The sequence below is a fragment of the Mandrillus leucophaeus genome, unplaced genomic scaffold (assembly GCF_000951045.1).
Source record: "Mandrillus leucophaeus isolate KB7577 unplaced genomic scaffold, Mleu.le_1.0 Scaffold208, whole genome shotgun sequence".
In the NCBI taxonomy this organism is placed as follows: domain Eukaryota; kingdom Metazoa; phylum Chordata; class Mammalia; order Primates; family Cercopithecidae; genus Mandrillus; species Mandrillus leucophaeus.
Window position 1 is genome coordinate 1,024,841 of NW_012102121.1, and position 24,627 is coordinate 1,049,467.

Here is a 24,627-nt window from a genome sequence, read left to right on the forward strand (position 1 = left end):
TGGATGCGTGTGTGTGAATGCGTGCGTCTGGGTGGATGCGTGTGTGTGGAGGTGTGCATCTGGGTGGATGCATGCGTCTGGGTGGATGCGTGTGTCTGTGTGGATGCGTGTGTGTGGAGGTGTGCATCTGGGTGGATGCATGCGTCTGGGTGGATGCGTGTGTCTGTGTGGATGCGTGTGTGTGGATGCGTGTGTCTGTGTGGAGGCGTGCGTCTAGGTGGATACATCTGGGTTGATGCGTGCATCTGGGTGGATGCGTGTGTGTGGATGCATGCGTCCAGGTGGAGGCATGTGTCTGTGTGGATATGTGTCTTGGTGAAGCAGAGCACACAGTGAAAGGTTAAGTTCACCCTTTGACTGGTGTGCTCCACTTCACCCAGACCTTATAGCTTGGAAAGTCCTGTGTGGCACTGTGATATAATAAAATATATATATTTGGCCTCTGCCCTGGGTTCCTGATACAGAGCCCCTAAAACTCATAATTTCCTGAGCAATAGGGGTGCTAGGAGAATCTTTTGTTCTAATATTTGGTGGTTGACCCTGGTTCCTGATGGAGCTTCTAATCCCTTGGAATGTCCCGGGTGACAGGAACGTCTTTTGTTCTAATGAAATGATTCTCTGTGAGCTCCTGGATGGGGACTGGTCACCAGAAAGACCAAGCCATGATGAGAAGCTTGGCACTTTCAGTCCCACGCCCATCCTTCAGGAAGGGGAGAGGGGCTGAAGGTTGAGCTGACAGACAATGGCCGATGATGTAATCTATCAGGCCTATGTGACGAAGCTTCCATAAAAACCAGAAGGACAGGGTCAAATGAGCTTCCAGATAGCTGAACACGTGGAGGTGTCTGGAGGGTGGAGCCCCTGGAGAGGGCATGGAAGCTTCTCTCCCCTTCCCCCATGCCTTGCCCTATGCATCTCTCCATCCGGTTCTTCATTGGTATCCTTTCTAATGTCACTTATAATAAGTCCAGTAAATGTTAAGTGTTACACTGAGTTTTAATTAAACACTAAGTTCTAATTAAGCTGTCCTAGCAAATTAAACCCAAGAAGAGGCTCATGGGAACCCCAATTTATAGCTGGTTTGTCAGAAGTATGGGTCACAACTATAGCTGAGTGAGTGGTATAAGCCTGCAGCCCAACTACTTCTACTTGGTAAGTTATGGCGGGAGGATCGCGTGAGCCCAAGAGTTTGAAGCCAGGCTGGGTGACACAGCAAGGCCCTGTATCCAAAAAACATTTTTTAAAAGTGTAGGTCACAACCAACTACTTGTGACTGGCATCTGCAGTGGAGGCAGTCTTGTGAGACTGAGCCAACCTGTGGGATCTGACGCTATCTCCAGGCAGACAGTATCAGAATTGAGTTAAATTGTAGGACACCCAGCTAGCGTCCACTGGAAAACTGCTTGTTGGTGAGGAGAAATCCCCACATATCTGGGAGCAGAAGTGAAGTGTTGTGAGTGGTGGTGTGTGAGAAGGAAAAAAGAAAAGTTTTTTTGTTGTTTGACATGAATAGATGGAGACAGCCAGATGGCCCTGGAGTGGCTAGAAGAGGCTGCCCTTCTTGCTCCTGTTTCCCAGCTGATGCCCCACATTCACAGCTTTGTCCTGGCAGGGCCTGCAGCTCCCTCACCCTGGAGGGCAGGGGTGGCTCTCCTGCACACTGGTTTCCTGTGGCCCCCTTCTTCAGGAGTGCTGATTCGATCCAACCAGCCTGACCCAGGGCCACCAATGAGGAGGCATCTGGGGCATTTACTATCTCAAGCACCTGGGTAACAACTAAGACCCTTTAAAGCTTCTGGTTACATTTCCTGAGACTGACAAGAAACTTCATTTTGGATAATTCCCTTCAAGTTACACTGTGAGCACCTGGTGCAAATGGCCCTGAGATCTGCATCTGAACGATCCTGGTATCTGCTGAAAATAGCAGAATGTGGCCTGAGAACTGCTAGAGGAAAAAAATTCTACTTTGAAATGGCACTAGCTACATGTAGTGAGTACTTGTGAGGCATCAGTCATTGTTTTAGAAATATCGTCACTTTTAAGCCTCAAAAAAGTTCCTATGTGTTATTATTCCCATTTTACAGATCAGAGAATGAAGTTCAGATGGGGAAATGTCTGATTCCAGGGAGGCATGTGTATTTGTGTGGGTCACAGGCCGGGGAAAGACCCTGACCCCACCCCATCCCACAGCCATGACACCCCTTACACCTGGCAAAGAGAAACCACCTGCAGTTACAAAGATAGGGTCATTTATTCACGTTATATTATTGAATTTTAAAGGCAAAAATACAGTTCTGTTTTGAACACCAAGGTCAGACACAGCCCCCTTCACAATGGTAAATACACATTTGCATACACAGGAAATCAAAATACACAGCACAACAGGTTTCTGGGACATGAAAGCCACCATCCTGGCTATGCGGAGCCCCTGCCCCCAGCCTGGCAGTCAGCAGAGACCCTGTCCGGGCTGAGGGCCAGCACAGCATCTCCTTTACCCTCCTGTGCCACCTCTGCCCTCTCTGATCTTTCCCAAAGGCCAGTTCACACAGGGTCACCAGCAATAGCATGCACAGAAACAGAGAAGGGCACAGTACACAACAACTTCATGATCATAACTCCCAGGAGAAGGAAATGCTCCCTGAACCCCCAGCCCTGGAATCCCCAGTAAGGAAACAGGACCCGCGGCATCTCACAGACCAGGCAAACGTCTAGGCCTCACTGGGCCCTGGCTGTGCCTTGGGCCCATGTGGGCCCATGAGAGCACTACGTCAGCAAATGGGGGGAGCAGTATTTCCCTTGGTTCTGAGAACGAACCACATACTTGACTACTTGACATAAATGAGAAGGTAACAAAAAAAAAAGAAGAAAAGGTAGATTTGGTTTTAAGAGTAAAGTAACACAGAAGTTACCACTCAGGGCATTTGTTTGCTTTCTTTTAAGGCACTTTGGAAAAGTCAGAATCTGTGGGCAGAAAGAGAGGCCTTCATTCTTTGTATTTCCCAAAACTCCCTCTCAGTGCAGTCATTTCTAGTTTTAATAACATCCTTGGTATAGAGTGGGGAACTGACAGAGAAACACTTTTTGCATAGTCCAACTGCTTCTGCAATGGAAAATAATTTTTAACCGATACAAAGGCTTCTGGAAAAAGAACCAAGTTAGCATCTGAGATGCTCAAAGCAGTAAAGGCACAGATAAGACTGGGGCCAGGCACCAGCACAGCCTCCACACTGAGGGCTGGTACCCAGGAGGGCAGTGGTTTGGGGTCTGCCACGAGCACAAGGCTCAACCCTGGGATTAGGCAGCTGAATCTTGGGAACTGAGCCCAGGCTGGACCTGGCAAAGGCGCTCAGTGGTAGGAAGTGCCTTGCGCCATCTCATCCCAGGTGGCTCAATAGCTCCCAGCAGAGGTGGGTTTGTGACAGACAGCCCTGTGGGTGGGAGCCTCAACTGGGGTGGGAGCACCTGCTGAAAACCTGAGGTGGAACAGGAGGCTTTAGGCACCGAAGTTCTTGGGAGGGCATCAGGGTGTGGGTTCGGCTGAACTTTCTAGATCACTAATTAAAAGGCACATTCATGCTGGGGAATGGATAGTCTGTTTGACCCTGAGTGCCACAGTCAAGTCTTAGGGGACAGGCAAGAGGCAAAGGAACAAAACAGGGAGAGGAAGGAAGGAATGAGAAAGGCAGGGGAAAAGAGGAAGGAGGAAGAAGGAGAACTGGTAACATAGGGTGGGCCAGAGAGTGTGGCTAGCAGAGCCTCTGAGGGAGGTGGCCCCCACCAGAACAGAGGCTCCCTCTGCCTGGGGAGTACAAAGGGCTGGTAAACAACCTGACTGCTGTTATTTACAACCCCCCAGCCTAGGGGCCTGAGGGGTCAGTCTAAGGAGGCTGAGGCTCCCTCTGCCCTGCCCACCTGGGGAGGGTTGGGGAAGTGGGGAGCTGCACAGTAGGGGCAGAGGCTCCTGTCTCCCAGGTATCCGCCCCGAGCTCTGGCGGGATAATGCTGACCGGGAGGCCTTGCCTGCCAAGGGGCCAGAGGGTGATTTTGCTCTTGAGAAGACCTGGCCTGCCAGCTAAATCATAGGCCTATTTGTGGCCACTACAGCATATATTTATTTATTTTTCCCTAAAAATTGCTCAATCCCCTCCCCATATTTAAAACACTACAATAAAAATACATAGGAAATTCAAGTTTACATAGCATGCCAAGAAAAATAAATGTCATGACTTAACATTAAACAGCTATGCAAATTTGGATCAACACAAAATCAAGCTAGATCATAATTAGAACTCGATCTGTTCTTTCTTTAAAATACTACAAACTGCTATTAAAAAAAAAAAGAACAAAAAAACTTTACATTCAGAAATCAGACAATCTGGAGATCGGTCACTGAATGTGAGAACACCCAAGGCTTTTGCTCTGATGCTAGAGTTGCCTTGGAATCCACACATTAGTAGGACAGAAGGTCCAAGGCTCAAGTTTTAAAATCCTTTTGCTAAGAAAAGACATATGCACAGTGATTGTAATCGTTGCATACCACTGAAAGAAGTGGGTGAGGGGAGGACGTAACATTAAGAATGGTTGAAATTTTGTGTTTTTCTGTTAAATTACAACTACCAAAAATATCACACCAATCCAATTTTAGCAGCACTCTCCAAATTTTCACGAAGTAATAAGAACCATAATTTAAAGAAAAATTCTAACCTATTTCACAACAATTTAGCAGTTCTATCACCGGGAATGTATTCCACGGCCACCAAATTTTGGGATGTGTACAGTTCTGACTCTGGGGTGACACTGCGAACACACCAAGAAACCCCCAAAGGCACAAACATCTTGCAGAGCTAAGAAGTCACAAGCCGAGCCAAGTTGGGGGCAAAATGTCCCACTCGTCCTGGTCATCTGGAAAGCCATCTGAATGATGAGCGAAGGGGACCTGTCACTCAGACTGGTAAAAATGAGAGGGACCAGCCCAGCAGATTGGCAGAGACGCACAGCAGAGGTCCCTGGCTAATTTCAGGTCTCTTATCCGTGTACTGAAACGCTAGCTCGGTGTCCCGATGTCCACTGTGATTTGGGTATACAATGGGTATCTCTGTACGTCCAGCACCTGGTAGGTGAGTGAGTTCAAACCATCAGAGAGCATTGTCTCCTTTGTGTGTGCAATTCGGTCAAACCTACAAGGAAAAGAGCACAAGAAGATTGTCTTAAAACAAAAATCTTAAGAAGAAACCATTACACGTACTTCCTCCTCCCTCTCCACTGTAACCTGACCACCTCAATTTCCCTTTAGGCCCAGAGCCCTCTGCAGAGCCTCAGACCTGCAGCCTACCTCATCCTAAAGGGGGAAGGAGTATGAATAAACACAGAACGCACCTCTGAGGATTGGGTTCATTTTTCTTGTCTCTTGAGTGGCGGATCATGCGACACCTCCCGACCACAGCATTTGGGCGAGATATAGACATGCCTCTAAAAACTAATCTGCAAAGAGTAAGGGGAAATTCATTATCACAGAGCTGCCATACACTTGGTCTGATAGCCCTGGCTGCAAGACTGTTGCACCATCCACCATCATCCTTGCTGTTCTCACTCAGCCCACAACCCAGCATCATGCCAGAACCCAGCCTAGCATGACCCTGGTTAAAACTCACATTCCTACTCCATGTCCTTTTACAACTGGTTCTGCAGTTTGTGGTGTTGACTATTATGTGCCAGACGCTGGGGGCGTCTACCCCACAGAACGTACAGGGTGAATGCCTCAAACATAGGGCCTTCAGGACCAGGATGGAGGTGAGAAGAGGAAGATGAGGTTGGAGACACAGGGGAAGAAGCACAGAGTTTGTAAACTCTGCCGGAGCAAGCCTAGGCAGAGTCCAGTTGAGGATGAACAGGTATCTGCCAGAGCATTTTGGGCAGCCAGGATGACACAGGCAAAGGCATGGAAGTGAGAGCAAGCCTAGTGCCTTCAGGGAGCAATATAAGGAGCAATATAAGCTCCTAGGTGACAAGGGTCTGGGGTAGGATGTGGCAGGTCATGGGCTGAAAAGGGCAAGGCTGAATCACAGAGGCCTTCTCAGAGCATCCCACAAATGGTTGCCAGTATCTGAAAGGGGCCTAATATACAATATTTCCAAAATGTTTTTAGTCATGGGGAAGTCTCCCTAAAAGTAGTATAAGAATGGAGGGCTTCAGAACATGTGGGAAAAGGCAGAAAAAAACAAATGGAGGGCTGAGAACAAGACTAGAGGCAGCCGGAACAGGGTGGAGGATTCTGTGTTGGTCCAAGGAAAAGGAATGAGGACCAAAATGAAAGCCTGGAGAGCAGGAACAGCAAAGTTAGTTAAGGGACAGAACTGGTTGATTCCAGACCACTTAAACATTCCTGGCCTTGCCTGGCACACAGTAAGTAGGTGCATAGTAAGTGTTAGGTCCTTTATCTTTCAAGAAAGTTGCTCCACACACCACCCATCCTTCTAGCGCCACCGCCTTAGCATGGGACTAGATGCCTGTGGACACTCCCTCCCTCCCCCCAGCTGTTCTGACCATTCAGCCCTGTGGTATCCTGTCAGCCCTGCACACTGTCATATCGGTCCAGACCGTCTGCCCAGGAGTGCCTCTGTGGAAGCAGGTTTGCTTCTGTCTGGACCCTATGTCCAGGTTTTCAGTGTCCTAGGCCTGCCTGGCACAGTGCTCTGTATGAAGCAGAGATTCAATATGCACACACTTGATACCCCATCTACATACTCTAAAACTGGAGTTTTCTTCAAGGTTTATATTGAAGATGTGGGTCTCTGTTAAGTTTGCACACAATGATAACTTGAATGACTTGGGTGTTGCTCTGACAGACACCTTCTGTTAACTGGTACTCCAATTCAGAAAGGCTGCACCAAGGTGTATTCTGATAATAAACTCAGTAATGAGTTCAGACTGGCTCCTGGAGGGAGAAGGTGCTCATCGGTGGCTGGTGGGGTTGAAGCCTCTACGGCCAGAGGACTGAGCAGAATGTTCTTTCAAATGCTACTGATAGATGTTTTTTAACACTGTAAATGACAACCCACATCATAAAGATTTACCAGCTTAAAATTCTGTCCCAGGATGTGGATGGGACAGAACTGACCAGGACATAATGGCTGCCGGGGCTGGATGGGTCCTCAAAGGTTTATTATACTACAGTATCGCTTTTGTATATGTGAAAAATACTCCAAAATAAAAATATAACACAAAGCTTCTGTGAAGACAGTTAGGATTCTGCTCAAGGAAACTTGTTTCACAGTGAAAGGGGACCACAATGAGATAAGGGATTTTTACAAAGGACATTTGTTTACTCCTTGAGTATAAAACGGCATGTGGCAAGTCAAAGTAAACTTGCCCCGTCACTTGGTTCCCATTTGACATTTTTCCAGGCTGATACAAAAATCTCAGAAACTCATTTTCCTACAGATCCCGTTCAGCACCTACAGGACCTGTAGGAAGCCACACCTAAGAATCTGGGCTGAGTGGGGGTGCATCCCATCTGAGGGTCAGTCCTTGAGGAACAACCAAGCATTGATTCAAAAACTGGAAGTGAAGGTTGATAGAGGAGAAAGATATCTAAGTTATGACCATTACCTGTTAAAAATGTCATCATCTTCTCCTCCCCAGCCCCAATAATTATTAGGAAATCCATTGATGGTGAGAAACTGTTGTTTACTTAGAGCAGAGACACCTCCAAAATACTGAACATAAGGTAGGCTGGAGGAAAAACATACACACAGAAGAAGCAGTGGTTAGTTAAGTTCTGACATCCCCAAAATGAAGCTTGCTAAGAACATAAACACTTTTAAAGTTATTCTTTTTGCTTCTCTAGAGTTTTTTGTGTGTGTGTTTTTTTTTTTTTTTTTTTTTTTGAGACGGTCTTGCTCTGTCGCCAGACTGGAGTGCAGGGACGCGATCTAGGCTCACTGCAACTTCCACCTCCCGGGTTCATCAAGTAATTCTCCTGCCTCAGCCTCTCGAGGAGCTGGGACTACAGGTGCCCACCACCACGCCCAGCTAATTTTTGTATTTTTAGTAGAGACGGGGTTTCACCATGTTGGCCAGGACGGTCTTGATCTCTTAAACTCATGATCCGCCTGCCTCGGCCTCCCAAGTGCTGGGATTACAGTTGTGAGACACCAAGCAGGGTCTTCTTTTTTTTTTTTTTTTGAGAGAGAGTCTTGCTCTGTAGCCCAGGCTGGAGTTCAATGGCTTGATCTCCACTCACTGCAACCTCCACCTCCCAGGTTTTCAAGCGATTCTCCTGTCTCAGCCTCCCAAGTAGCTGGGACTACAGGCATGTGCCACCACGCCTGGCTAATTTTTGTATTTTTAGTAGAGACGGGGTTTCACCATATTGGTCAGGCAGGTCTCAAACTCCTGACCTCAGGTGATCCACCCACCTTAGCCTCCCAAAGCGCTGGGATCACAGGCAGGAGTCACCACGCCCAGCCTCTCTAGAGTTTTTTGATGGTGGGTAGGGTGGGAGGGAGCAGTTATGAGGGTTTTGTCTGTTTTGCTTTTGTATCAGGGCTCAGATGACCTTATATTAGACACAGATATCAAAAAGTATGATCTTCCTCTTTCCACAACACAGCGCTGTTTCCGTGGTTATGTAGAAAGTCAGTCAGTGACAAGGGCGGGCCTAAGCCCAGTTCTTCCTGAGTGGCTCAGGCATCTGCTTCCCCTGGGCTTTGTTCCTGCACATGAAGTCCTTATCCGGGAGCTCCTGGAATCTGAGATTGTTTTAGAGCCTCCCTGTACCCACCCAGTCACGGCCCCCCTTCCACACCCATCCTATCGACCAATCTAGCTTTCATGCTTGCGAAGGCATACTGACTAGAACACCAACCCTAACAGTTGAGGCAGTGTTTCTGGAAATTTGCTAAAATAAAAATTCTTTGAAACTTCGGACTTTATCCTGATTTGGCAAAATGTATAATGATGAACGTACGTTTTAACATATTTTCAAGTAGTAGAGCATCTGGGCTCTCATCCTTCCAAAACTTTTTGTATTTTAATAATTGTGAACTCCTAAGGGATACAAAGTCAGCACTGATGAGAAATGTCAAGAATCAGGACGTGCCCCAAAGCCTTCCTGTGGGTTCTCTGAAGGCTGTGGTTTTATGTGACTCTGAGTGTAGCTCCAAACCACACCCAGCTCTTTCTGGAATCCAAAAAGACCAAACCCATCACATAAATTAAGGAAAACTCTAACTCAGACTTTGAGGGGGAAGTCAGCCAAACCATATAGAACATATGAAAATAAAGATGCAATTATTATTTTCAAATATATTCAGGAATTCTGACTGCAAGGATCCTCAAGCAAAGGTCCCTAGGGGGTCTGCTTTAATGAACCTATTCATAATTAGGTGTCATCACTTAGGTGCCGAGTCATCCACCTTTGGCACACCTCGTACTACTGTCCACATTATTAATGTGAGGGTTTGAACCAGAGGTGGCCAGGCCAGTAAGGTTTTTTGATAATCAGTGCTTTTACAGAAATGGCTTCTTAGCTATTTCAAGGGGAAGTACATGCCAAGCTGACATGATTTGGTTTTGCTGTCTCTGCTGCTTTCTCTTCCCTATCTGCCCCAGGCTCAAACCTGCCAGGCTCCTTGTGAAACAAACATGGTGCTGTGGCAAAGAATTAGGGCATCACGGGCCCCTTCATGGTTCACCACCATGCTTCAAGGGAGGAATCAAGAGGGGTCAGGGTATATATCTGTGTGTTACAAGAGAAGAAGATACACACACAGAGAGGGAGGAAGGGTGGAAGCAGGGATGGAAGGGTATAGAAGGACTTCTGAAGAGCCTAAAAGTAAGGTTACATTCAAATTTTCCTCCCTTTAAGAATAAGACAACAAGTTAGGAACTTTGATCTGGGAGAAGGATTTCATACATTCCTATATTCCCATCACAGCTCTCACGCTCCCAGCAAGGGAGGACAGGAAGAAATGAGAATAAAATGAGTCTGACAGAAAGCTGTTGCATCTCAGTAGGTGCAGTAGTTCATGCCTGTCATCTCAGCACTTTGGGAGGTCAAGGCAGAAGGACTGCTTGAGCCCCCAGGAGTTCAAGACCAGCCTGGGTAACAGTGAGACATCTCTTGAAAAAAAAAAAAAAAATTTTTTTTTTTTAGAGTGAGAGGATCACTTGAGCCAGGGAGTTTATGGCTATAGTGAGCCATGATCATGCCACTGCACTCCAGCCTGGGTGACAAGCAAGACTCTGTCTCAAAAAAATAAAAGAAAAGAAAAAGAAAAAAAGTTGTATCTAAATAAAGGGTCTGCTGTCTACATGGGCCAACCACACTGTACTAGTGAGTCTAAACCAGGGGTACCCAACATAGAGGGCACCTGCAGCACAGCTCCTGGATCTTCAAATTCACTTAAAGCAAGGAAGGCAAGGGTTATGTTATTCAACTGATTAGGTTTTGTTTGTTTGTTTGTTTGTTTTTCCCGAGATGGAGTCTTGTTCTGTTGCCCAGGTTGGAGTGCAATGGCCACTGCAACCTCCGCCTCCCGGGTTCAAGCAACTCTCCTGCCTCAGCTTCCCAAGTAGTTGGGATTACAGACACCTGTCATCACATCCAGCTAATTTTTGTATTTTTAGTAGAGACAGGATTTCACCATGCTGGCCATGCTGGTCTCGAACTCCCAACCTCAGGTGATCTGCCTGCCTCGGCCTCCCAAAGTGCCGGGATTACAGGTCTGAGCCACTGCGCCCAGCCAATGACGGGCAAATTTTTTTTTTTTTTGAGATGGAGTCTCACTCTGTCACCCAGACTGGAGTGCAGTGGCGCGATTTTGGTTCACTGCAAGCTCCGCCTCCCGGGTTCAGGCCATTCTCCTGCCTCAGCCTCCCGAGTAGCTGGGACTACAGGCACCTGCAACCACGCCTGGCTAATTTTTTGTATTTTTAGTAGAGATGGGGTTTCACCATGTTAGCCAGGATGGTCTCGATCTCCTGACTTCGTGATCTGCCCGCCTCGGCCTCCCAAAGTGCTGGGATTACAGGCGTGAGCCACCGCGCCCAGCACTAACAGGTAATTTATAACACTTTTATGTTAATATAAACACGGAATTAGGAAACAATATGCAAGTTTATTTATATATTTATTTTTAAGACAAAACAATGGACTATAAAGCCATTTTCCACCAATGACAATATGTTTTGGATAATACCCTACTTGGGCATCTGGGCTGGCCTCTTCACTAACGGCATTTTGGTGGAAAAATTTGGGCTTTGTATTTAAGCAGAAGTTTGTGCCCTGCTGGAAAACAGAATCACGTTCCTTCTTAAAGGGCCAAGGGCAGGAGCAGTTCACACCTGTAATCCCAGTGCTTTGGGAGACTGAGGTGGGAGGATCACTTGAGCCCAGCCTGGTCAACATAGCCAGACTTCATCTCTACTAAAAATAAAAAATTAGCTGGATATGCTGGCTCATGCCTGTAGTCCCAGCAACTCAGGGGGCTGAGGCTGCCATGATTGTGTCACTGCACTTCAGCCTGGGTGACAGAGCAAGACCCTGTCTCGAAAACAAAACAGGCCGAGGAACATCTGCTGAGGTATACAAGCTAAATAATTCAGTGGGGAAAAACTATTCCAATTTGCTTTCCAAAACTTGTGGGGCAACAGAAAGAAAAAAGCAAGAAAATACAAAATCTGTTTGGAGCCTAAAGATGAGAGCCCCTCCCAGATGCTAAAAACTGTTCTTAGGCCAGGCATGGTGCCACATGCCTGTAATCCAGCACTTCGAGAGGCCGAGGCAGATGGTTTGCTTGAGCTCAGGAGTTTGAGACCAGACTGGGCAATATAGCAAAACCCTGTCTCTATAAAATATACAAAAATTAGCTGGGCATGGTGGCACATGTCTATAGTCCCAGCTACTCGGGAGGCTGAGGTGAGAGGATGGCTTGAACCCTAGAGGCAGAGGTTGCAGTGAGCCAAGATCACGCCACTGCACTCCAGCCTGGGTGACAGAGCCAGATCCTGTCTCAAAAAAAAAAAAAGAGAAAACTTGCTCTTGTCTGGATATGCAGAGACTACAGGCATTTCTGGTCTCCTCTTTCCATCTCAACTAATACAAAACACCCATTTCTCAGAGGAGGCATTCTGCTCCAGAGCTTAAAGAGGCCACTCCTAGGCTGCCAGGACTGCATTTCCTAGTCAACATATGACAGAGAAACATGGTTACCATGGACTCCGACTCAGTATTTCTTACCTGAATCCAAACTTATCCATTGCAACAGAAATGTGCCGTGGCTGTGAAAAACACCTGTAGGCATTACGGTCATTCATTGGAATGAGGTCCACATCACTAAACACAAAGCAGGTGTAGTCATAGTCCTTCAAGGCTTCTCGAAAGCCAACATTGAGGAGCTTAGCACGATTGAACATAGTGTCTCCGGCCTGGTGCAGAAACAAAAATAGTGTTATCAAATGCCTTAAAGCCTTTGGGCCAAACACTCACAGGAACTGGTGACTTATCCACTATACATGGTCACTAGTAAACCCTTGAGCCTCACTTTTCTGCCCTCACTCTACAATCAACACAGAGTACCAAAACCTCTGAGTCAGCAATTCCCCTCTAGGAATCTATCCTGCAGAAGGACTTGCATGTGTGTGAATGACTATGAACAACATTGTCACTGTGGAATGTTCCTCACAACAAAAGACTGCAAAAAACAGAATTAGTAGGGAACTGGTTCAATAAGTCATAGTACATCCACACAATGGAATGGAACTGTTAAAAAGAGGCAGCTCTAAAAGAAAGGTGAAAAAGGTATTTAAACACATACATCATTTATTTATATACACTATAAATAAACTCCAGGACAGGTATCCAGGAAACTGGTGACATTAGTTGGGTACCCATAGGACTTTTCAATTCTACCTTCCTTACATGGTTGACTGAGGTTTGATGACCACATTGTGTGCCTTCCATCTACCTGTCAAGCACAAACCTAGGCACCTGAGAAATACAGCAAACCCAACTCAACCTCTGTCCTCACAGTGCTCACCATGGAGTGTAGGAGGCCATCCCATACACACCAGGATAGAAGCAAGGTGCACAAGACAGAAGAGGGACACCTGCTTCAGGGTGCCAACCACGAGGTCCCCAGGCACCAAGTGTGCTGGTGCAAAGGGATTGTATATTTTTATTTTTTATTTTTGAGACGGAGTCTTGCTTTGTTGCTGAGGTTGGAGTATAGTGATATGATCTTGGCTCACTGCAACCTCTGCCTCCAGGATTCAAGCAATTCTCCTGCCTTAGCCTCCCGAGCAGCTAGGATTACAGGCAAGTGCCACCATGCCCGGCTAATTTTTTTTTTTTTAATTTTCAGTACAGATGGGGTATCAAGTTGGCCAGGCTGGTTTCAAACTCCTGACCTCAAGTGATCCGCCCACCTCGGCCTCCCAAAGTGCTGGGATTACACTGTATGTTTTATTTGTCTTCTTTCAGTAAGAATGTAAGCTCAATGAAGGCTGAGATGTTTTGGTTTTTTATTCTCCCAGTTCCTTGAATACTGCTTCTCATACAGTAAGAGTTCAGTAAATAGTTGCTGGTTGGCTGAATGAATGAATGAATGAATGAATGGGGTTCAACATACAATGGCAGATGGTAATCCCATCTGGGAAGCTCAACCAAAAAGCCCTGTGAGGGGTCACCACAGAGATCACATTGTGGGGTAAAGTTGGGATTCTGGTCTTATCAACTCCCATGGCCCCAGGTTAGTAAGGACAGACCCAGCACTGACATTGCCACCCCTCACTCTCAGCAATTCACAAAGCCTCCTGCACACACGCTGTCATCCTAAGGGAATCCTCACAACACCAACATGAGGAAACGAACCAAGGCCCGATACTTTGGAATCATTCAATGCTCTTTCCCATCTCTCTTGGGATCAACACAATCAGAGCCCTCTACTTTGGGGAAAAAGTGTGTCATAGGGGCTTCTGACTGGTACACAATCTCAAAAGTGGGATGCTCAAAGTCTTCTCTCCATGCCCTCAAAAGATCACCAGGGCTGGGTGTGGTGGCTCACACCTGTAATCCTAACACTTGAGAGGCCAAAGTGGGCAGATCACTTGAGTCCAGGAGTTCGAGATCAGCCTGAGCAACATGGTGAGACTCTGTCTCTACAAAAAATTACAAAAATTAGCCAGGCATGGTGGTGCACAGCTGTAGTCCCTAGTACTCTGGAGGCTGAGGTAGGAGGCTCACCTGATCCCGGGGAAGTTGAGATTGCAGTGAGCCATGACAGCACCACTGCACTCCAGCCTGGGCGGCAGAGTGAGACCCCCATCACACACACACACACACAAAACAAAAAAAACCCAAGACTTGGAAACTGGCACTCCACAAGGCTGCCTGTGTGCGTACAGAATGCACAGATGTGCCACAGCCACCCAGCCTCAGGTGGGGAACTCAGGGAAGCAAACTACTTAGAGGAAGAGAGGCACCAGGAAGAGGATTAAGGAAACATTTCACACACAAGAGCTCCTTTTTTAAAGCCCCTGACAAAGTTTTCCAGCCCCGCATGGTGAGTGAAAAAGGAGCCCAAAGGCACACTGTGTTCTTTGGCTGTCCCACAGGCTGAGTTGATTTGGAATTCTGCGTTCAGCTAATTCTGTGTAAGTCATGGGTTCAAAGAAATTCAAAGTTTAGGCTGGGCATGGTGGCTCACGCCTGTAACCCCAGCACTTGGGGAGGCTGAGGCGGGCGGATCACTTGAGGTCAGGAGTTCAAGACTAGTCTGGCCAACATGGTGAAACCCCATCTGTACTAAAAATACAAAAAATTGCTGGGCACAGTGGCTCACATCTGTAATCCCAGCACTTTGGGAGACCAAGGCAGTGGATCACCTCAGGTCAGGAGTTTGAGACCAGCCTGGCCAACATGGCAAAACCCCATTTCTACTAAAAATACAAAAAGTAGCTGGGCGTGGTGGCAGGCGCCTCTAATCCCAGCTACTTGGGAGGCTGAGGCAGGAGAATCACTTGAACCTGGGAGGCGGAGGTTGCAGTGAGCCGAGATTGCACCATTGCACTCCAGCCTGGGCAACAGAGTGAGACACTGTCTCAAAAAAAAAAAAAAAGTTCAAAGTTTAGAAATTGCATATGAAAATTATGAAGTTGTTGGAATTATTATAATAGAGTATGAATATTCACTGGTGGGGATACCGTACACAAGGCACGGATAAGTGTTTCAAATGGCACTTCATTCAATCATCTTGACAATCTTATAACAACCCTAACCCCAACCCAGACTTACACTGTCCAACACAATTCAGCCCCATTGAGCACTTTCCAACAAGCAAAGGGAGGTATACCAATAGAGCCTTTCTACATCTGTGCACTAGACCCCCAGGGCTGGCTGCCCAGCTCAGGATAAGGCTCCCTTCTCTTGGTACACTCCCCAATAACTGGGGCAGAGGGCTCTTTGAGGTCAGGTCTCTACCATAGGACTGGGCCTACTGCCTTGGCTGTTTGATCTAAGCAGAGGCCTGAGACTGAACTAAGCGTTTTTCCTCTCCCAGGAACTGGAATTTTGGAACCATGAATGAGCACCTCTAGAGCCAAGGCCCATGAGCAATGGCACCCTGGAGGAGAAGCCCAAGAAGCAGACCTGGTTCCAGCCCCTTTTACCATGGGGAGTGCCTCGGCCCTTTCAACACGGTGAGATGCCCTAGTGTCTGGCCCAGACTTAAAACTGGTCAGGCAGTTTTCCAGAGTAACCTGAACTACATATCCCTCCCTTTCTCCCTCCTCCCAGCTTGGCCTCATCTGTGGGATGCAGCAAGACAGAAGGGCCTGGTGCACTTTAGCAGGTGCTCTCACCTATCGGGGGCTGTGGGAATACCAAGCCAGCAGAACGGTGGAGGAGGAAAGTGTCCTCCCCAGGAATGACAGAAAAGTCAAGCATTTTCTAGGCTTGTTTGGGTGAAATGCTGTAACACTGGGGCACACACCTTCTTTGATAAGAAAGACAGGCCCTGGCAAGCTCACCAAGCCCCACCACTCGCAGGAGGTGGGAAGATACCCAGACTCACTCCTGCCCGCCTCACTGAGCACACTCGTCTGGTGCATCTGCCGCTCCATTTGCTCAAGTAAACGTCGATCAAGCACCAAATACACCACGGTGACAGACACATGCATTTTTAATCCCGGGAATGCTGGCTTCTTTACTTATTAGCTATGTGACTTGGGACATATCACACCTCCAGGCCTCAGTTTCCTCTTTTGTGTCATGGGGTAGACAATGTTGTCTACCAACATAAGATTAGGTCCACCCTTTAAAAGCTGGGTTTTTCAGAATTAAGAAGACCCAGCCCGAGGAGGCTGAGGTTGCAGTGAGCCATGACAGCACCACCGCACTCCATCGTGGGTGACAGAGTGAGACCTCATCTCAAAAATGGGGCCTGTGGCTGCCCCACTGCCTGGCAACAAATGTCGGCTACTATCATTATTACAGGAAGAGGCTTTCCCATCCATCTTGAACAGTCAGACCACTCCAAATGTCTCTTAGCTATCCTACCTGGCGACTCTGCCTTCTGTAGTGTTTGCTTCAAAATTCCTCCCAAATCCTGCTTCTCTGATGAAGGGGAAATTACTAAAAACATTTAAGGTTCAAAGGAATTAGCCTGTGGCTTATATGATTAGAGTTTCTCACAGCAGAAGAGAGTCAGGGGGACCTCTGGAGGCCTGTGAAATGCGTAGGAAGTCACACTTGGTGAAGAGGAGCCAGCATGCTGGGTGCAGGTGTCCCTTTGAAAGACCCAGCTTTTAAAGGGCGGGCCTAATCTTATGTTGGTAGACAAGAGTTACAGTTATCCCTTCCTTCTAGGTCAACTGGCTGCTTTTAGAGGGAGAAGACAGGCCCCCTAAAGAAAGGCCAGAAAACATATAAAATCTCCAAATGATTGAGCAGAGACTGATACAGGACAGGGACTGGAGACAGCAGACAGAAGACACTCCAGAGACATAGACTCTGGAGGCAGTGGTGGGAGAGAAGGCAACTGTAGGAGTAGAGAAAAGCATGCATGGTGAGAGCATTTGTAAAGGCTGTTAAGGAACAGAGAACAGTCAAGGAACTAGAAGAAATTCCGAATGAGTGAAGCCAGAATGAGACACGAAGGCAGACATGAGCCAAATCACAGAGGCTGGGGAGGAGGGTTAGGTGCTTATTAAGATACTTAAGCTTTATCTTTACTTAGGTCACAGGGAGCCTTAAACCATGGTTTGTATGTCAAGGAGGGATCTGTGCCCCAATCCAACTGAAGGCGAGGAGACCAGTTACAAAGCTGTTGTATGATTCCTGTGAGGCAACAACCGTGGGTAAGTAGATAGTGCCTCCCACAAGGGCTAAAGGCAGGGGCTCCACTTCCACTTCCCCTTCCACGCCTCACCTGCTCCCTGTGTATGTACACTACACTTGCAAGCAGCCTTTGTTGGGCCGGGTGAGGTTCAGGACAGGTGCTAGAATCTGGTCTAATCCCCAAGAAAATCCTAACTGTGGTTAAGGAAGGCAAGTGTGGCCTTTCCCTGATTGCAACAGGGGACAGATGACCAACTACAGAAAGTCACAGGCCCCTCTTGTCCAAGTCCCAACAGTTTCTGGAAGAACTGTTCTGTCCAATCACCCTGCCTTCCTTGGATGTCAGGTCCATGTGTGTACATCAGCAGACACATCCCTTGTCCATAACAGCTGAGGGACCAACTGCACCCAGCCTCTCCTGCACCAAAAGACACAGCAGCAATGTGGTTGGAACCATCAACCCAAAGCCAAGACTCAGAATGAGTCAGAATTTCTACATGATAAGAGAGACACTGTTGCTCCCATACACATGCCCTGGCTCTTCACAGAGACACACCCCTCCCCGCCACGCAAGAATATAGCACTAAGCTCTCAACACGACAGATCCGACAGATCCGGGGGCAGGTCTGCAACCAGTGGCAATGTTTGCTGAAATACCCTCTGTACGCTTTTCTGTGCCCACTGAGACAGTAAGAGGAAGGAACTAGGCCGAGTGGGTTGCATGAAACAGTAACAGATCAGCGGCAGCAGAAGCTCTGACTGGGCATTCCTACAGGCCTAAGTGTGGATCCTGGAACAGTGGACAGCCTGGGAGGTGATCCCCAGAGAATTACTGGAAAGAGCCTGGGATTATACAAATGCTGAGTTTGTGGAGGGCTAATAATATCTACTCACCCATGAGTTCACAGCAGTTGGGCTCTAGTTTTGCTTTTGTTGTTGTTGGTTTTTTGCAGGGGATACAGGATCTCGCTATGTTGCCCAGGCTGGCCTTGAGCTCCTGGGATCCATCAATCTTCTCACCTCAGCCTCTTGAGAAGCTGGGACTGTCAGCACATGCCACCATGCCCGGCTGGGCTCTAGTTGTTAACCATAACAATATGGTAGCTCAGAGTTCTCAACAAAACTTGGATCTGAGATTTAAACTCTTCACCCCAGTGAGTGAGAGAAATGGGCCTTCGAGGGTTAGGGACCAGGCTATGGGAGTGGTTCTCAGTCAACCAAAGTCACCACTCTCAAGAGTGAGCATACCCTTGGCCCCTGCCACACAGGAACACAGACTGGACTGAGGCTATAAAGTTGCTTTCAGAGAGAACTGAGCTCCTTGAAGAGCCCAACAGGGATTCTGGGTGAAGTGAGTACAGAGGAGACTTTATTTTTTTAAATGGAGTCTCGCTCTGTCACCCAGGCTGCAGCGCAGTGGCGTGATCTCGGCTCACTGCAAGCTCCGCCTCCCGGGTTCACACCATTCTCCTGCCTCAGCCTCGCGAGGAGCTGGGATTTTCAAGCACCCACCACCATGTTCGACTAATTTTTTTGTATTTTTAGTAGAGACAGGGTTTCACCATGTTAGCCAGGATGGTCTTGATCTCCTGATCTTGTGATCCGCCCACCTCGGCCTCCCAAAGTACTGGGACTACAGGTGTGAGTCACCGTGCCCAGCCAGAGGAGACAGTTTTACACCAAGCTCCAAGGAGCCAGCACAGGATGCCTGCCTCTCCCAAGGGCCTGACACACTAAAAACTGGAGACATGGCTTTCCGCAGATACATCAGGACAGTGGTGCTAAGCACGTTCAGAATGTTTAAGATACAAGTTGAAGAAAAATACTTAAGAAAAGCTTCTCTTTCAGAAAGCAATTTGGCCATCTGTATTAAAACTATAAAAATGTGTAAACCATATCTGAACCCATAATCCCACATCTGAAAATCTAGCCTGGGAAAAAGATCCTAAATGTGGAACAAACCAACACAGAACAAACTTCAGACTCCAAGATGTTCATTATGGTATTATTTACGCTCATGGAAAATTGGACATTATCTAAAGGACTTCTAAGAGAAAAGACAAGTTAATTATGATGGAATTCTATGATCAACTACTATGAAGGTATGGAAAGTGATGATGATGAAGACTATGAAATAACATGGGAAGATGCTGATGATAAAAAATTTAAGGAAAAAGCAGGATACAAAAGTTTATACACACACAGCATGAGCTCAACTGTAGTTTAATTTAAAAGAAGTTAAACTCTCAGACCCTGTACGACAGGCTGGCTTCCAGTAACCTCGGCATTTCCAAGACAGCCTACAGAGGCCCTGGTCTTGCCTAGGAGACCCCAGGGCCTGAGGATGACACACTCATGGGATTATTTACATAGCCTCCCCCTGACCAGTAGGGCCCTGGCTCTGGGTTGATTTGAGGACATGTGAACATTACCAGGGACTGGTGGTGGCAGCGGTGGTGGCAGCAGCAGTGGCAGCGGTAGTTAGGTCAGCATTCCTTTCTCTCTCTCTCTCTCTCTCTCTCTCTCTCTCTCTCTAGGAGGCGGAGAGTACGGAAGAGAAGGTAGGTGGAGAATAAGAAGCAGATCAGAGAGGAACTCCTCCTTCCACTTGTTTTTTTACAAACAGGATTAACAAGTAAAGGCAAAAGACCCCTGCTAGAAGGAAAACAAAAAAGAAGAAAAAGAGAAAAGGGTGGATGAAGGGAGAGAGGTGAGGAAAAGAGAAGCAAACGTCAAAGCTGCAAAGGAAAAGGGGCCCATTCTGATGACCAGTGTTCCAATGCAAAAGCAAATTCCTAATAAGCTGTCACTCCTTGTCACAGAGTCATGGGTGAGCAGAAAAAATGGCGTTTCCCAGAACAATATCCATGGAAGCAATTCACCAGCAAATCGAGTCCCCACGAGAACAGAGAGACACACATCCTAGGTGGGGCACATAGCAAAGGGACAACACTCAAACAGTGATGGCGCAGAGACACTCCCTGGCCTTCCCACTCCCACTCCCACTCCCCACCCCCAGCAGGCTCCAAAGGGTCCAAGTGCCAGAAGGAAGGGGAGGCTGCAGGACAGGACCAACTCTACCCCACTCCTCCCGAGCCCTGTTCCCACACACATCAATCTGCGCACTGACAGCTCAGGTAGAAAATGGAAGGCAGGGATGGGGGGATGGTAGAGATGATCAAGATAGAAACCAAACCAATGGGGCCATAAGCCCAGGCAGCTGTCCTCACTAATGGGACAGACCCAGGGGTCTGCTTCTCCCCAGTTGATCTTGACCTTGTATAGGAATCAGCTGCTTGGACCAGTGACAGAGACAACTGCTGAGGTAGGGTGACACATGCTCTTACTCACTGAAGGTACAAAGGACTATCTCCAAATTCATCCTCAACCAGCCTGGAACTATCACCCCATCATCCTAAAACAGTGCATAGAAGAAAAGGAAACAGGAGAAAACTTCAAAGCCAGACAGAGTCCTCCGGGCAGCTGGCTGAGCCCCCACTCCATTTCTCCACAGCCTTTCTGGCAGGCTCCAGCTCTGCTTCCCAGCCATCACCTTTGGAGCCTTCCCTCCGCAGGCACAACCAGAAGACCATTTGCCTCACTGGGGCGGGGGGCAGGTGTGTGTGTCAAAATTCAAAGTGAGACCCTAAAGGTGCTGAGTCCAAAGACCCTAAAGGAGTTTTGTGACCATTAACAATCACAAGGCTAAGGTATTAATAGGTTTTCTGCATTTTTCCTGATAAGGGAGGTCACCCCAAGGACTGTCACAGGCAGCCTGTGCTCCGGTCAGCATTGAGCCGGAAGCTTCGGGGGAGAAGTTTAAGGGAGGGGCCCTGCAAATTCCCAAGGGTGATGACCTGGGAACGGAGGCTTCACTTCCAAGAGGCACAGATCTAGGCAGAAGACCAGGAGTAGGGCTCCTGAGACTAGGTATAAACAAAGAGGCAGGAATCCCAGGAAAAAGCCCCATGCTCCACTCACTGACTACATCTGTACTGACTATGCACCAGCTGTGTGGTCAGGGAGAAAGAAGGGAGGCAGACATGAGGGACTGGGAGTCTGGGGGCTGGGTTGAGGCTGGAACTCAGATAATCATCCATTTCCAGAAAGTTCTGAGCAGCCTGGGAGCAGCAGGGAGGGAGAAGTCAGCTCTATTCCAGGGACTCCACAGAGCTAATGAGTTTGGGGAGGGAAGCTTAAAAGATGGCCAGAGACACACCAGGAACAGAAGGGACAGCATAAGCAAAGGCACAAGAAGGGGAGAAGAGAGGTATCTGGGTGGAGAGGGGGAGTCCAGTGAAGTGGAGAGGAGGAGGAAGTGGCTGGAGGTAGGTCGGGGTCTCAGAGGCTAAGCTTGGGCCTTCCAACCATTTAGACCCTTGCCTGTGGGCAGTCATGAAATGCTAACAGGTTTAAAAGAGTAAGTAACATGGTCAGAACTAGAAAAATCCTGGGCAGCTGAGGAAGAACAGAGGTGCCAGAAGATATGCAATCAGAATTGGAGAGACCAGTTCCATGTACTGGCTGTGGGGCAAAGGGCTGCCATGGTTGTGACAAACACCTGGCCAGCTGTGCCTGCATTCCTTACTCATTGTGTAATTTTTATGATGGGCAACCCACAAACATCCTGCATTCCTTAATTTAGGGCTAGTGCTGCCAGGTGGCGAACTGCCGTCCCTTCACCTTGAGTGGCTTTACAGTCTCATTTCCGGGTTCGAGTATTAGGAAATGCAGCATACATCCCTGTTTGCTATGGTATCTTCTCCTCCTCCTTCTTTTCTCGCTGCCGTTGAAGTTGGAATGCTGTATCTTGACATCCACATCTCAGAGTACAAGAAGCCAAATAGTATTTTCCCATGCTGGTGAGCTAAGGTCAGGGATGGGAGGAGAGGCCTTGAGGACAAAGAGAAACTCTTGTTCTTCTCTATCTCAGCCAGGAAAGCCTCTCTCCACTCATTCCTTCAATATCCTTATTTTGAGATATAAGTTATTACGGTAATTACAGAGGCATAAGCCAAATAGGAGGGGTTAACAGCTTACTATAGACAGAGTATGAGTCATAACAACTTGTGAAAGTTCATGCCTGTGTGTGGAGCTTGATAAGTGGCCCCACTCTGAAAAGGCCTACAGGCCCAGGATGGCCTCTGAGTCCTCTGAGATTCTGCCACCTGGCTCATTCCACTATCTGTTATCCTCTGACTCCAAGGAGTCCAAACTAATAGAAGGAAGGGTCCTGATGCTGGCCCTGAGTGGGGGTGCAGCAGGAGGTGGTGGGAGTCATGAAGAATTCACCACCACAGAAGCAGGCAGAGGAAACAGGCAGGACGAATGGAGAGTGCAGAGGCAGGAGTGGACCCTCCCAGTAACGGTTGGTATTTACTGAAGGTTTACCATGAGAAGAATGCCTCACAGCCCTCCCCACCAAGGAGGAAACTGAGGCCTGCAGAGCTTAAGTAGCCTGCCTGAGGTCACTGACTGGAAAATGGCAGTGCCAGGACTGAACCCAGGCAGTCTGAGCACACAACACACTCTTGGCCCTGGATACTGGACTGTGAGCAACACTGAGGGCACCCTGGCCATGAGGAGCATCACTGACGCCCTGAGAAGGCACTAAACCTGGAATCAGATGCTGGGGTTTGAGCCGCAGCCCTGATGTTGTCTATGAGACTTTCAGAGCCTGTCCCTCTCTGAGACTGTTTTCTCACCTGTGACATGGAGCAGAAGTTTCTACATTGTCTGGCCTCAGGGGTCTGGGCAAATCCTAGAAGAGACTGAATGGGAAGCTAAGGAAGTGGAAATGGGACATGGCCCCTACTTCAAGTAGAATGAAACCCTTGTGACCTGCTATAAGCGGAAGGTTGTGTAGCATTTCAATGGGCAGAAAGAAATTCGATACTGAAAAGCCTGCTTGGGAACCCCTGTACTAAATGTCTTAGAAGCCACTGCTATTTTGAGCATTCTTTCTGTCTAATCTTAAATGGTGTGTGTGTGTGTGTGTGTGTGTGTGTGTGAATGAAGAGTCAAAATGACAGCAGGGTGTCTGGGCCAGGGAGAAGCTGAGAGGCTATAAAGAGGGCTAACAGCCCATAAGGTTTATTTGCTCAACAAACAGGGCAGAAAGGTCAAAACCAGGTGCTACAAAATCCCTTTCTTCTTCTAGAATATAACCATAAAACGGAGAACACAGGCAGTTCCTAATATGTAGACAGGATGTGCTCCAAATGTTTCTCCTTCCACCTCTTTTTTTTCAGGGCTCAGGTTTCCCATTACCATTTTATTATTTATTAGGTAATATTCTTTACTGGAAAGGTAGGGCAAAGTTTAAGCATTTCTTGACTTAGTTATCTGGACTCTGACCATATTTTCCCAGAATGATCAATTAGGGTGAGATTGGAGCAGATGATAAGAGAGTAGCTGGGGAAGTGGGAGAAAAAGAGGAAAAGATTATCCTAAGGTAGAAAGTTAACCCTTGGAGGAGAAGGAAAGGATGAAGAGAAAAAAAAAGTATGAGGAAAAGAAAAGAAAAAGAAAAGATGATACTGACAAGATAAGAAAAAAGGAGGTATATATGTTTGAAAAACCAAAACTAAAATATTCCTGATGCTAAGTTGTGAAGTGGAAAGAGGAGGGAGGATGGGTAGTTCCTAGTGTTCCAGGGAAAGCAGAGAGGCAGTTGGGAGGAGACGCTAACTTAGGCCCGCTTTCCCCAAAGTGTGACTCACAAAACACTCATCACTTGAGACAGTTCTTGGAAAAGTTTTCTAGTCAGGCAAGCTCAGGAAACACTTCTGGGGTTACAGTGTACCCCGGGGTACCGAAGGCTCTGTAGGAATGAGACCTGCTTTACATGGTTCAACCCAGCAATCCTCAAGCGTATTTGGCTCCATTTGGGGAAGCACACTTTTAGAGGGGCACTCTCTTAGGTGGTGTCCAGTGTTAGCCAGCACAGCTGTGCCACCGGTCTGAGCTGGCTTGGTTAGTTGTTCTGTCTACTTGGATTGAGGAGGGCAGGAGCATGTAGCTGGTAGAGGACATTCAGAAATCTACTGTGTTGAGCCTGAGGAGTATGTAAATTGTATCACAGGAATTTAAGCTGGTGGCCAGATTTTACTGGTCCAATATTTGTTTTGATTTCAAAATAGGGAAGTCTCACATTCACCTAAACTGCAACATATCTAGATGTAGCATCCCACACTCCAGTCTTCACTGAAAACAGCTACCTCACTTCAAAAATTCAGCATCATCACTAACTCTCTTTTACCCTCTTTACCCAAGTATGTATTTTATTT

At 47.5% G+C, this 24,627-nt stretch overlaps 1 protein-coding gene across 1 annotated transcript in view; it reads right to left on the reverse strand.

Moving 5' to 3' along the window:
• Nucleotides 1-2,232: 2,232 nt before the first annotated feature.
• The window catches only part of B4GALT1 (UDP-Gal:betaGlcNAc beta 1,4- galactosyltransferase, polypeptide 1), a 56,426-nt gene continuing 34,031 nt past the window's right edge, over nt 2,233-24,627 (reverse strand). The window contains exons 3-6 of the mRNA XM_011980005.1: nt 12,242-12,429; nt 7,609-7,731; nt 5,377-5,481; nt 2,233-5,177 (exon numbers count right to left, since the gene is read on the reverse strand). Of these exons, the coding sequence (XP_011835395.1) occupies nt 5,045-5,177; nt 5,377-5,481; nt 7,609-7,731; nt 12,242-12,429 (549 nt within the window). The 3' untranslated portion in view covers nt 2,233-5,044. The remainder of the gene's footprint in view (nt 5,178-5,376; nt 5,482-7,608; nt 7,732-12,241; nt 12,430-24,627) is intronic.